Genomic DNA, 14,269 nt, shown 5'->3' with positions numbered 1-14,269 from the left:
GACCCCAGCCGCTGCCTGCGCTGCGGGGTGCGACCCCCCCGTCTAGGGCATTAATCAATCAGCCGCTATTATTATAACATTGACATAAGAGCTAATGGACGGACGGGCCATCGGTGCGATATTTCGCTGTGGCCGTCATCATCTGAAGCGGGGTAATGGGAACTGATGGCCGGTGTTATGTTCCAGACGCAGAACAGCCTCCTGTGGAGCAGCCGGGTCGATGTTCAATCGGATCGATGCCGTGGTTGGCGGCGTTATGCAAATTGCCTTCTTTGTATCAGTATCAATATTATTAAACTTAATACCCGAATGTAATCATCTTATCTCCGTGGAGCCAGGAAATGTGAACAGCTGAAATGACATGTTAATTTAGCGATGCTATTCTTCAAATGTAAGCAATATATTATTGTAGATAAAATCGATATGAGCATTAAAGGATTTTGCAGTTTACTTCATTATGTAAACTCTGTGGTAGTTGAACTCATTTTCCTTCAGTTATTCACATCAGCCATAATGGGTAATGTCTCAATAACGATCTACATATAAACCTTTGCAGCTCAAAAAACATCACGGCCTATTTGTCATAAAAGTCATTCCTTCTAATAACGACATTAATTGCAAACCTACTAATTGAATGAAGATAGTGATGAACCACAAAAATATGTGTGATGTGTGATACACAGTGTGCCTGAGGTGGGGGCATAGTCGCAGGCTAGAATAGGATCCTTTCACTTACCCCAAAGAAAGGCCTCATTGTGTACAGTGTCTTAATTCAGCCAACTCCCTTACAACTGACTATGCAGTAAAGTTAGTATGTCAATTAGTTATTTAATAAAGTTACTAACTCAGAGCCTAACCCTCCAGTGCAGAGGCTGCTGGAGGGAGCAGTATTCAGTACCTGTCCCACAGGGCCTGTACCATGCGGTGCTTTGGGGAGAGCAGCATTGCACTGGAAGTGGGGAAGTTCAGTTCCCAGCTGCACTGTGTGGGCTCAGACCTTGCTGCAGCCTTGGATCATGGTCAGCTGCTTCTTACATTGGCTCTTTATCACTGGTTATTTAGTTTCCGGCTTATGTTTGAGCCTTCCACAGATGTGGCTCAAGATTCCAAAGCATCCAAATATGTTTGCAAATATGTTATAAAATTTTTTCTTAACCTGTACAGGAGAAGTGCTGTAGGTGAAGCAGCACTCATTTTCCTCAAAACTAAGCACATGAATAAATTCTGGAAGGACAGACGAAAATAGATTCCATTATTCTCATGAAGGCAAAGCTCTACACAGACAGAACAGCAAATCCACCTGCTGTAAAATGAAAACCAGTGAATCAGAAAATTGTAGAGTTGTTTGGGTTGGAAGGAACCTTAAAGACCATCTAGCTCCAAACCCCCTGCCATGGGCAGAGACACCTTCCACCAGATCAGGTTGTGCAAAGCCCTGTCCAAGCTGGCTTTGAACACTGACAGGGAGGGAGCAGCCACAAACTCTCTGGGCAACCTGTTCCCGTGTCTCACCACCCTCACAGTAAAGAATTTCTTCCTTGTATCCAATCTAAATCTACCTCCTTTCAGTTTAAAACCATTATCCCTCATCCTATCCCTACACTCTGTGATAAAGAGTCCATCTCCGGCTTTCCTGCAGGCCCCCTTTAAGTATTGGAAAGACATTATAAGGTGTTCCCAGAGCCTCCTCTTCTCCAGGCTGAACAACCCCAACTCTCTCAGCCTGTCCTCATAAGGGAGGTGCTTCAGCCCCCTGATCATCTTCATGACCCTCCTCTGGACCCACTCCAACAGGTCAGGTCTGTGTTGTTCTTATACTGGGGTCCCCGGAGCTGAACACTGTATTCCTGGTGGGGTCTCAAAAAAGCAGAGAAGAGGGAGAGAATCCCCTCCCTTGTCACTCCTCTTGATGCAGCCCAGGATACAGTTGGCTTTCTGGGCTGTGTGTGCATATTGCTGGCTCATAATGAGTTTTTCAAACACTAATCCCAAAGTCCTTCTCCACAGGGCTGCCAACAATCTACTCATTGCCCAGCCTGTGTTTGCACGTGGGATTGCTTCAGCCTATGTTCAAGACCTTGCACTTGGCCTTGTTGAACTTCATGAGGTTTGAGGGGGCCCACCTCTCCAGCCTGTCCAGGTCCCTCTGGATGGCACATCCCTTCCCTCCAGTGTGTTGGCCACACCACACAGCTTGGTGTCGTTAGCGAATTTGCTGAGGGTGCACTCGATCCCACTGTCCATGTCAGTGACAAAGATGTTAAACAGTGCTGATCCCAACACCGACCCCTGAGGAATGCCACTCGTCCCTGCTCTCCACTTTGACATCAAGCTGTTGACCGCAACTCTTTGAGTGCGACCATCCGGCCAGTAACTTAACCACCAAGAGATCCATCCATCAGATTCATGTCTCTCCAATTCAGAGACAAGGATGTCATGCAGAACAGTGTCAAATGCTTTGCGCAAGTCCAGGTAGATGACGTCAGTTGCTCTTCCCTTATCCCCCAATGCTGTAACCCTGCCATAGAAGAGCACCAAATTTGTGAGGCACAGTTTGCCCTTAGTGAAGCTGTGTTGGCTCTTACCAGTCATCTCCTTATTTTCCTTATACCCTAGCATCTTTTCCAGGAGGATCCACTCCACGATCTTGCCAGACACAGAGATGAGATTGACTGGCCTGTAGTTCCCCAGGTCTTCCTTTTTTCCCTTTTTGAAAATGGGGGTTATGTTTCCCCTTTTCCAGTCAGTGGGAACGTCACTGGACTGCCACAACTTCTCAAATATGATGCACAGCGGCTTAGCCACTTCATCCGTCAGTTCCCTCAGGACCTGTGGATGCATCTCATCAGGTCCCATGGACTTGTGCACCTTCAGGTTCCTTAGATGGTCTTGAACCTGATCTTCTCCTACAGTGGACCGTCCTTCATTCTCCCAGTCCCTGCCTTTGCCTTCTGTGACTTGGGCAGTGTGACTGGAGCACTAGCTGGTGAAGACTAAGGCAAAAAATTCATTGACTACCTCAGGCTTCTCCATATCCCAAGTAACCAGGTCTCCCATTTCTTTCCAGAGAATGTCAAAGAGCAAAATTTTCTTAAGAGCTGATGCCTCACGTGGCAGTCATTCTTGGGAAAGAGCAATCATCATTCTTACTGCTTCCAGATTAAAAGCAGAATGTCAACTTTGTCTCAGTTAGTAAACATGCATTAAGAAAAAAATTCAATAGCTCCAGCCCTAGGCATGCAACTTATGAAATCTTGCTAAAATGTTGTCTATTTGTGATCAAAAGGTGCGTGTTAGACTAAGCAGTGCTACATATATTTTCTTGTAGCAAATATTAATTAAACTTCTAGTTTTCAGGCACAAAACACAGCTGTATTTTTTTTCAGTAGATGGAGTGAGGACAATGGACTGTTTGCTGTTTTCATTAGGGACACGGCAGTGGAGCAGCTCCCAAGGAGCAGTGCTCATGGCCCATCCTCTGCTGGTGACCTCGAGGGGAAGGGGCTGCCGGCTGAAGGCATGCAGGGTGGCACAGAGCCAAGCACTGAGGACCACGAAGGACCCGCACAAGACTTCACAGACGATCCTTTCTGTTATCTGTGTGGGTTTCTCCCCGCGCGGACTCCCAGCTCTCACAGATGTCAAAAACCTTGGAAAGTGCCAAAAGGCCGAGGGAGCAGAGGCCGCCCCCGACCTCCCCCCGCGCGGGGGCGCTGCTCGCTGCCGCCGCTCCCTCCTCCCCTCTCCATGGTGCCCCTCTGCCTCCCGCCTTCTCCCTTCGCTTCCGGCGTTGCCGTGGGCGGGCGTCTTCCGCTTCCGGCTTGCTAGTTCCGAGTTCTCCGGTGGAGGCGGCGATGGCTGCGGCCTCCTCCTCTTCCTCCTCCTCGTCGGCGGCTGCGGGCTGCTGGGAGGCTCCAGGGGTAGCGGCAGGGCCTGGCTGGACCGATTCCCAGTTCCGTCGTTACTCTTTTGAGACGCGGCCCATCCCGCGGCTCAGCTACAGCGACCCCCGCGCTGAGGAGCTCATCGAGAACGAGGTGCGGTGGGCAGTGGCGGCACGGCCCGGGGGCTGCGGCGGGGCCGGGAGGCTTTTGCCCCGCGGCGCGGGGCTTGCCAGCCCTGCCCGTCTGGCCGCGCAGAGCGGCTCGCAGCGTGCGGGGCTCTCCCGGGTCCTGGTGTCGTCCCGGGTGTAGTCGCCTCCCCGTCCTGGCTCTGTCCACCCGGGCTACCACTCTGTCTGCTGGGGAGCGCCCGCCTTGCCCTCTTCCTGCGCGGGCTTGGTTGTTGCCGGTGTCCTATTCCTCTTAGTTGTAGTAGACAGTTCTTTTCGGTGCCACAGCGTTGAGTTGTGAAGTTTGCAAGAAGCGTTTGCTTAAGTGCTTTGTTGTCTGGATGGAAGTCGCGAGTGTGTAAAATAAAACCACGGGCACATGTTGGTTATTTTCTAAGTAAAAGTGACCACAGATGAGGAGGTTGCCTTGTAGTAGTGGCTCTTGTATCAGTTCTAACAAGCTCAGTCACGTTTTGGTAAGATTACTAGTTGTTGTTTTTAAAGAAAGCCTGCAAGAAGGGAAGTTGTGCATGCACAGCTTGGAAACACAGCAGCTGTCATTCTTGTTTAGGTTGCTTACTAATTATAGGTAATGTCTTTTGTCTTCCTTCTGGTTTAGGGGTTTTTTTGGGTGGGTTTTTTATGTAGAAGAGGTGGGGTAACGTCAGTTTTTTGATGGCTGAAGGTTATCTGTGATCCTCTGAGGAAAGAGAGGAGTGCTGTCTCTGTTTCAGATACCTCTGATTCAGAGGTATCTTTCTGCCAGCATTTACCCCTTCATAGCTGAAGCTGGAGGTGACCAGGCAGAATCCTTTGTGTCTCTTTGCTACGTGGCAGGACCAAGCAGGCCTAAAACTGTTCCCAGCTAGTGTTTGTCTAATCTCATGTGTTAGAGATTAGCTAAACAGATAGTGCAATCTGTCCCATTGCTACCAGGAGCTTGCTGTAGGAGGACGCCACCACTTTCCTAAATCTTCCTGTCATGTTTTGCATGTGTTTTTCCCCAGACCAAGGTATTTAATTACTCTAAATGCTTTTTGCAATTCCCCATTTTCAAAGAGAGTTTGTGTGGTTGCAGTAATGAATGTGATGGTTCTCAAGTTCAGGAGGTCCTTGAATCAGTAAACTTCCTGTTTCTCTCCAGGAGCCAGTGGTGCTGACAGATACAAATCTGGTTTATCCTGCTTTGAAATGGGACCTGGACTACCTCCAGGAAAACATTGGCAATGGGGACTTCTCAGTGTATAGTGCCAGCACACACAAGTTTTTGTACTATGATGAGAAAAAGATGGCCAATTTTAAGAACTTCAAACCCAAGTCGAGCAGAGAAGAGATGAAGTTTGCTGAGTTTGTGGACAGACTCAAAGAAATACAACAAAAAGGGAGTGCTGAGAGGTAAGTGGAGGTTTCTCCATTTCGGCAGATCTGAGTAGGGGGTAAGTTTCTCTTCAGTGAGTGTTGATGATTAAAACCTTTCAAACACTTTTTTTATAGTGTTTTTCTGCAGGTCTGCTAGTTGACAGCAGCTTTGTTACCTGATTAAAAAAGTCATACCATCATTAATCAAATTGTTCACATTGTCTGCAGAGCTTTATTTATTTTTTTCTTCTCTATCCAAGGCAGGGTTTGGATAAAGAAAGCCTTAAGGTTCGCTTTCATTTGGCAGACTCTGGTATTGATAGAGGAGCTTAGTTATCTGATGAAAAAGTACAAGCTATGGCACTCAGCCTTTTTTACAGAATACCAAGGCAGCAGGTACTAACAGTCTCTCTCAGAAAGACGAGAAAATGTTGCATATGTGCTGTGTATTTGGTGGTGGTGATGGTCTACACCACTAACAGAGCTGTAAGTTACTGAAAGGAGCTTCACATTTATATGGAATATAACTATTAGCAACTGTACTTAATTTTATCAGTCACCAGCCCTCTAAAAGGACTTACAGATGCTTAATTGCGTCATAATTGGAAGCAACTCTGTTCGTGTTCACTTGTTGGCTGTCCCTTTCTCTTCTTTCTCAGCTTTGGGTATGCTTTTTCCAAGAGAGAAGGCAGTCCTTGAGCTTAAAAATGCATTTTTCTCCCAGCATTGCAGACAGTAGTCTGTAATACTGCAATTGTTAATACAGATGTTTGATTCCTCTGATCCTCTACATCTAAATGGAAATGTGGCATTAAAGTAACTTGATACAGAAACATGCTGGGTTTCCTGAGCCCTTTTTTTCCCTCATGCACTTCTACTAGAAGAGATAAATCTTACCACGAATGAGTTAGAATGGTGGCGTTTATTTGGCAATTATTCATGAGTGTGTTTGATATTTGATAGTGGCCAGTCTGTTTACAGTTTTTTCCTCCTGCACTGCAAGGGGGTTGTTCTTGCTCTAAAATTATCTTTTTTCCTTTGTGTCTGTTAAAGCAGAACTGAGTTCTGTTCCCTTCTGTACTAGGAAACCTTTCAGCAAACTTTGGAGACTTCTTGAAACTGTTTACTTCCACAGGTGTTTATGGTGTGTGATGATAGAACGGAATCTCTAGGAATTATGTCTCTTTGTTTTGAAATCTTGCTGAAGAGATGCAGAGATATGTCTTTTTGTTCATGACAAAGCATAATACTTGATTTCTGCTTGTCTCTGGGAAAATACAGGCTATATCTGCAGCAAACACTGAATGACACAGTTGGACGGAAGATTGTGGTGGATTTCCTTGGCTTCAACTGGAACTGGATTAACAAGCAGCAAGGGAAACGTGGCTGGGGTCAACTGACTTCTAACTTGCTTCTTATTGGCATGGAAGGTAAGCAGTTTCCTCTGGTCAGCATTTCTGTATTTCAGTTCCAGGTCTTTCAAATGGATTTTCCACTAGTTTAAGTGTTCCTTCAGAGCAGGCAGTTTAAAGCTTTGGGTTGGGAGGGGACTGTTGCCACAACTTAACTTGGGTTAAAGAGAGGAAACAACCAAAGGAGTAGCCTGTATTTTCCCAGGGATGCACTGTGAGTGCCTGGATATAATCTGCTCATGGAAGTGCTCTGTGTGATGTTGGTAGGACTGTTTTCAGTAATTGTTAATCATGTTCTAAAACCTGTTTAAATCTACAGCATCTGAAGTAAACAATAAAATGCTCAGAGTCTGCAGATTTAAGATGCAAAAGGGTTTGCAAGTTGCTCAAAGTAGTCTTCTGCGCTTTTTTTAGCATTTCCAACGTCTACCCAGGAGGAAATGTTGATTATTCTATGAAGCATTTGTTGTTATTTGAGCTGGTACACTGTGGTGAGGGATTCCATTTCAATTAAGAGCTGAATCTCTTCTTGGAAGGTTAGAGGGCACTGGAGAACTTGAAGATGGATAAATCCTAAAAATATCTGGATAGAGTGGAATTCCAAATCCATGTGGAGACTGACTATTCATAGACAGGTGCCTTAGAAGACAGAGGTACTACTACATTGTTGACGAGGACAGCATTAAAATAGAAAGTAATCTCAGTAACTGGGCAAGGAACATACAGTTTTGTGAAGTGGGATGGCCTATACTATACACTATACAGTGTGTGGCTGTCACATCCGATTAGAATTACTTGGTAATTCATGGCTGTTCAGTTCTGTCAGCAGATGTTTTTTGCCCTTTGCAACAAGTCGTACTCAACTTACTGTAGTTTGTCTTTGCCACTTGTTTTACTAGCTGAGAGAAGAGAACTTCACATAAAAGCACTGCACCAACACTTCCCTAGAGATCATAATATGATCATTGAAATCCTATTAACGGGTTATGCACAGGAATGAAGGAATTGTCTTGAACCAGTGTGTGCTAAGAAAATGAGTGTCTTTACAGGAGCATGTGATTGTATGATCTTTTTAATGAAGATATGGGTTATCTTAATTCACTTTAATGAAAATACATATAAAGAGCAAGCTAAAAGAGTAATATCTGAATTGGAAAACAGCCTGAAAAATGTGGTTGTGAGGGATACAAAATGTCCCACTGTAAAGATTTGTTTAAATTTAAGATCTAGTGGTGACAGTCAAGCCTCAGAATAGTTAATCAGACTGATGAAGTACTATTAGGAGCTCCAGTGACAAAGAGATTTGTTTACTTGTTGTCTTGCAAAACTACTATATCTTTTTTCGAAATCGGTCTGTTAGACTCCTTTCCTCTAGACTAATACTTTTTGAAAGTCCATGCCACAACTTGTCATCTAAACAGAGTCTTTTATGAAAAAGCTTCCCATCGACATTCCCCATCTGCTGTTCCTGGAAGCAGGCTGGAAATCCTAATCCTGTAGAGCATAAGGTGCCTGAATATGGATTTAATAGAATGGAAATCAAGTGGAGTAGCAACTGCTCAATAAAGACTGACTGATAGAGTGACCAGTTTATACTGTTTCTGTGGTCATTTTCCTTGTTTAGTTTTCTGAATATGTGGGAGCATATTTACTGTCTTTAGCAAGGAATATAGCTTGCTTCTGTCTTTCATACCTGTACATGAGAGTGTCTTGATTATCATCTTTTCTCTCTGTGTAGGGAATGTGACACCAGCTCATTATGATGAGCAGCAGAACTTCTTCGCTCAGATTAAGGGTTACAAGAGGTGTATCCTGTTCCCTCCTGATCAGTTTGAATGCCTCTACCCTTATCCTGTGCACCATCCGTGCGATAGACAGAGCCAGGTGAGAGTAGCAGATCTGTTCTCTGCCTCATGCCAAAAAAGGGCATTTGTAAAGATGCTAGCTGGGAGGAAACTGCACTGGAATTAAAGCTGCATATGTGTTCAGATCTGTTAATTGGTGAATACACTGGGAATAGATGGAATGACTGGTGGTGTTTCTGTTTGTGTCTGGTCCTGACTTGGAAGAGCTAGGGCTATAAACATCTCCTTACTGATAGCAACTGCAGCCCAGCTGTGCTATCTTCTCTGTTCTGTTTCACTGATCATTCAGTCTAATATGGATTTGCTCAGATACAAATTACAGGGCTCCTAAGTTGGAGGTATTGCAGGACTTCTCAATGGAGTTAAGACACAAATGGGACTGTAAAAGCTAAATAGGGAAGATCAGGATGATTTGATACTGAGAGCTGATAATGAGGACTGTTATTGCAGCAAGTTCTGAGTTTCTTAATGTTTTCTTCTGTTAGGTGGACTTCGACAATCCTGACTATGAGAAGTTTCCGAACTTCCGGAGCGTGGTTGGCTATGAGACAGTGGTGGGTCCAGGAGATGTGCTATACATACCTATGTACTGGTAAGAAGTATGGTGGGACTACACAGTGACCATCAAACAGGTTTAAAGGATCTTCTGCATAAAGTGTGGGTTGGCTCTTAAGAGAATTTTGTTTTGACTTCTCCAGCAAGTGGGATGTTTACTGTGATATCTTGGGCCAATCTGCTTCTGCTTCCTGTCTGTTGGATGCCAGTTCTCCCTGACGCTACATTATTGTGCGAGTACTCCAGTAATGTGTGCAAGAAAAGGATCTGTATTTAAGGAGAGCTTTCCACAAGTTCTGAGGTCTTGATGATGGAGATATAGGGCAAGGCTTGTCTAATGCTGTCTGAACTCATCCATCCAAGGTATTTCACTAAGCTACAGCAATAGTTTATTTTCTTTTTTTGTGTGGTTTCTGTGCAGGTGGCACCACATTGAGTCTCTCCTGAATGGGGGGATTACCATCACTGTGAACTTCTGGTACAAGGTGAGTACAAGCACCTTCCTGCACAGATTGGATAGATCTATCCCAGAGGACTTTTTCAGGTAGAGGTTTGTTGGCATGTGTTGCCAATATGAGAACTTCATTGCACCAAATCTTTTGCTTTAAAGCTGAAAGTAGTGTGTGAAAAACTGAGTGACTGGGAGAAAATGAAATAATCTACCAATTCAGGAAGCGTGCAGTGAGCTATTTTTGATATTTCAGGGTGCCCCAACTCCAAAGAGAATCGAATATCCATTAAAGGCTCATCAGAAAGTGGCGATAATGAGGAACATTGAGAAGATGTTGGGAGAAGCCTTAGGAAATCCACAAGAGGTACCAAAAAAGAGCCATATAGTCACTGCTGTTGAAATCATTATGGCTTAATGCAAAACTCGAGATGCCAACTATTTGGCTCTGCAGGTGTCACAATGAGGGTAGGAGAAAGCAGGGTTGCTCTGTTGAAGTGAATGGTTCTTCCTGCTGTCTTCAGAGGTCCTTTGGCTACAAAAAGGCAAGCTCTTTAAATTATAATTCTGGAGAGGACCACTACAGACAATGGAGTAGTTGTTCTTGTATGTGGGGGAAGGTGTGCTTTGGCTTTTGGCACTGCCAGGAAAGTGTTGCTCTGAAACTCTCCTTAGATTTCTGGGCAGCAGTGATACCCAGTATGTGCCAAAAAAAGGGAAACTGTTTTACCTGTTGAATCCAAACCTCTTAAATAAGAGAAATCTCTTCTATTAAGTATGTGCTTCCCCTTTAACACACATCTCTGTCCCCTCCGTATTCTTTGCAATTTTAACCAACTGGTATTTCAAAAAACAGATTGAAGTAGTAAGAGTATACATTTGAATATCTCCTGCTGTTCTGAAAGTGCAAATACTGGGTGTGAATACAAATGTTTTCATGGTCTGTAACTGTTACCACTGTGCAGCAACTTCTCTTTAGTGCACTTGCAAGATCATGCCTCTTGCCTGAGATTATCTTACTGCCATAGCATGCTGAACTTCCCCCAGTGATCAGGCAGTGCTGAGGAGTGGGAGTGGTCTTGACTGAAACTAAAACCTTAGCAAAATCGTCAGTCCTAGCCTTCCTTCCAAGTGACCCCAAGGATTCAGTGAGTAAGAATGTTCCTTCACTGCCTTGCAAAAAAGCACAACCCCTGATGACTATTGGCTTCTTTTAATAGCATTTGCTGAGAGATCGCAAATATAAGGTGGGAAGTGAGAAAGTATCAAATACCATGGATGCAGTGTTCTAGTGACAGCTAGAGTTGGGTGTTGGCAGAGAACACTGCAATTTTGGTAGGGTGTTAGAGGGTGTGCTTAAGGGTGCCCCAGTGTTTTCACTAGGAAATAGTTTGAAACTGATTCGGTGTACTTTGGGCTCAGTTTGTGTGCTGAGATTCTCTGCCCTAGGCCACTCAGCTTATAAGATGTGATGCAGAGGGAGCAGGCTCTGCAGCTGCCATTTCTGTGTAACTGTCCCAGCTAATGATCTGTTTTTTCTTTGAACAGGTGGGTCCCTTGTTGAATATGATGATTAAGGGACGGTATGACTAATGCCTGGCGGCCTGGGTGACTGATGTTGGAGCTGCTTTGTTCACGAGCAATGGAAGATACTGAGCGCTAGTATTGCACGCAGCACTTAACAGACTGATGGGCTTCCTGGCCCATCCCTGCCCCACTACAGTAAAGGGGGCTACTGGAACTGCAAAACCGTTAGTACCCCATTCATCCTCCACTCTCATCTAACTGAACCTCCCAAGAAAGAGTCTGCACTTATTGGAAACTGGATTCATGCTCACTAATTTGTTTTTTCTCCCTCTGCCCTGTTTGCCACAACAAGGAGCATGGCTTCTGTCACTTGGATGTGTTGCTTCAGGGTTTTCAGGCATTTGAAGAAGAGTTTGGAGGAGAACCAGGAATGATCTTGTTCCTTCAGCCTCATGGGGTTTGAACCTCCTGGCTGGGTTTATATGTTGGTGCCTGCAGTGGATGTAAGATGCGAAGTGATAGGTTTCACAGTCCTCTGTTGTTTAGAGGACCTGTCCGTGCTCAACTCTGTCACCTTTTTCTATAACAGAAACATGTGAGATGGCCTGTGTGTGATAAGCAACTGGACAAATGGTTCAGTTTATTCAATTTAAGATATCTGTGCTTTGGACTTAGTACAGGATAGAGATCAGAGTGAATTAATCTAGTGTGTGAGCGCCAAATCCTGTGCTCTCCAAATAAAATCTGTGTTGTAGGAGTCTAGATAAATCTCCTTTCTGACAGCTTTCTCTATGGAGCGAAGGCTTCTCTCCCACTCTTCTGAAGCTGCAGTGTGGTAAAAAGGGGATGTAACGTTATGAAGGGAGATGCATAAATGCCAGGGCACTCTCCAAGTCTTGAATAATTAAGCCACATTTTAAAATTGAATTGCCCAGGAGTGCTGAGCTAGACTGTCAAAATGCAGTGCCAGATAGGTACAGAGCCTCCCTTCTCCCTACCAGGGGTGCTGGCTCCTTGGAGTAACATGGGAAAGTTCCCTTTTTACTGAAACAGCAAGAACTCAAGTGTGCGTGGCTGCGCACAGGTGTGCGTGTTTGTGTGATGTTATGTGGCTCCTGTCCATCAGTTAAATCCATGCCAGTGTGTGTAGTTCCCTTCCTTGTACAGTCATGTGAAAGAGATCAGGGCTTTCTGTTTAAATGTGGTTAAGTCTATCTCGATCCTTTTTGTGTTCTGGGACTTGACATGACAGGCTGGGAAGTCACAAGACCAGGGCACAGGAACCAGACAAGCCTCTGTTTTAGAGTCCTCAGCAATCACCTTGAAAACTCATTTTGCTTTCCTCTTCCTCCTCCTCCTTTTCCAGCCTCATATGGAGGCTGGCTTTTTATTCCCTGTGTGCTGCACTGCTGTCCCTGGTTTGGGGGGTGGTGCAAAGGTCTTGTGTACTTGATGTGGTTGTAATGGGTCCCAAGAGCTAGAGGTGAGAGAAGCTGTTTCACAGCCCGTATATCTCATCCCACAGAATGGTGGGGAATTTGTTCTATTGAGACTTCCCAGTGTTCCCTCTTGTTCTTCGGCGCTTGTTCTGACATGGGAGTCTGATAAAAGTGTTGAGAACATGATGCTCAAGAAGTGCTCCATCTTTAGCCTCGTGTCCCATCTTTTGCTGGGACAGCTTGTGCACCACTTGCAGGGAGCTTATCTTTCATAAAGTTGAAACGCTTTTCAAACAGGAGGTCCCAGGGGCTAGTTTTCTGACTGCTTTACAGATCAGAACAAGTGAAGTGTAATTGGCAGCTGCGGGGTCCTTGTTTAAGAAGTATGCCTGTGTCACTGAGTAGTCTGACTGTCATGTTACTTTTTGCAGACTCTCCAGAGCTGTGGTTAGATCCAGATGAAGGTCACTCAGATGGATAATGCTCAGCCTTCAGTTAGGTAGGGAAGAAGGCTAAGCTGCTGAGCCTGGCCAAAAGCAAAGCCTTCCCAGGAATCCTGGGCACATGCGCTTGATTGAAAGATGCTCAAATGAGATCCCATCTCTGTGCTATTTATTCAGCACATGGTAGTCTCTAGTACTACTTGTTAGACACCATCAACTCTTGAAGCTCAGGGTGGGAGTTTGTATCCCGTGTGGAGAGAGAATGGTACTTACAGAACTTTAGGATCCTTTTTTTTCTTTATTTGCCAAAGGTCTAACTTTTAAAGTGTCTGAACAGGTTTTGCTGCACTTGACTTTGTGAAAGCTCATTTACAATGCACTGATGGACTGACTCCACCCCTCTCCCCCCTTCCCTTTTCACCTTGTGCTTTCAATGCCCCTTGCCATGGTATTGGGAAGCTGTGTGTGTTCTCCGCTAGGGGTGTGTGTGCAGGGGGTGGGGTGTGACAAACACACGGTACCTTCTGAAGTGTAGTTCTTAAATACAACCAATGTTGAACAACAGAATTGTGTGGCTTTTATTTTGTGAGTGGCTGTATAAGGAGATGTGTGTATAAAGCTACATTTCAGTCTTTCTAATAACTCGTGTTCTTCACTGGTGAAAGCTGTTGGTCTCCAAAACTGCCTTCAAAACAGCAATACCAGTTGCGTTATTTTGCATCTTCACAACTTTCCCCATACTATTTCTGTAAGCCTGAAAGGAAAGCTGGGAGTAAGATGGGATCCTTGAATGCTGTCAACAATAAGTGTCGGTGGGGATGGAACAAATTCCCCTCCCTGCTGACCTGAATGGTGTCACCATGCTCTGGTGATTGACAGGATGTTGGAACAAACTACACTATTGGGTCTAATGAGTTACATCAGTTGCTTATCCTTTGGGATATTTTATCCTCCATTTGGTCCTTTACCTGATTCATGCTTTGGACAAGGCAATTTTGGGGGGAGGCTTCCTTTGTGTACTTCTACTGTATGTTAGCAGCCTTGGGTGTTGGTGTCTTCTCTGCCTGATAAAGACACAGGTTATTTTATGGTAATAACTCTACAGCAATCTTGGCATCTAACCATCAGTGAAATGTTGGCTAAATTTGAACAAATTTCTAATGTGTAGTA

The 14,269-nt window shown here is 44.8% G+C and overlaps 1 protein-coding gene across 1 annotated transcript; it reads left to right on the top strand.

Moving 5' to 3' along the window:
• Positions 1 to 3,822: 3,822 nt before the first annotated feature.
• On the top strand, positions 3,823 to 13,660 carry HIF1AN (hypoxia inducible factor 1 subunit alpha inhibitor). Its single transcript, XM_026851270.1, has 8 exons — positions 3,823 to 4,037; positions 5,196 to 5,446; positions 6,692 to 6,840; positions 8,561 to 8,706; positions 9,173 to 9,279; positions 9,664 to 9,727; positions 9,947 to 10,057; positions 11,239 to 13,660. The coding sequence occupies exons 1-8, from the start codon at positions 3,855 to 3,857 to the stop codon at positions 11,281 to 11,283; spliced, it is 1,056 nt and encodes a 351-aa protein (XP_026707071.1). The 5' UTR covers positions 3,823 to 3,854; the 3' UTR covers positions 11,284 to 13,660.
• Positions 13,661 to 14,269: the final 609 nt, after the last annotated feature.

This window comes from Athene cunicularia (genome assembly GCF_003259725.1).
Source record: "Athene cunicularia isolate RWA chromosome 6 unlocalized genomic scaffold, athCun1 chr6_part1, whole genome shotgun sequence".
Taxonomy (NCBI): domain Eukaryota; kingdom Metazoa; phylum Chordata; class Aves; order Strigiformes; family Strigidae; genus Athene; species Athene cunicularia.
This window is presented reverse-complemented; position numbering and strand designations above follow the sequence as displayed.

What these genes read in the sequence shown, in the direction of transcription:
- HIF1AN (XM_026851270.1), top strand. Translation starts at nt 3,855, where the DNA reads ATGGCTGCGGCCTCCTCCTCTTCCTCCTCCTCGTCGGCGGCTGCGGGC. An exon ending in CAAAAAGGGAGTGCTGAGAG is followed by an intron (nt 5,447 to 6,691) that starts GTAAGTGGAGGT and finishes GGGAAAATACAG; the next exon opens with GCTATATCTGCAGCAAACAC. An exon ending in CCTTAGGAAATCCACAAGAG is followed by an intron (nt 10,058 to 11,238) that starts GTACCAAAAAAG and finishes TTCTTTGAACAG; the next exon opens with GTGGGTCCCTTGTTGAATAT.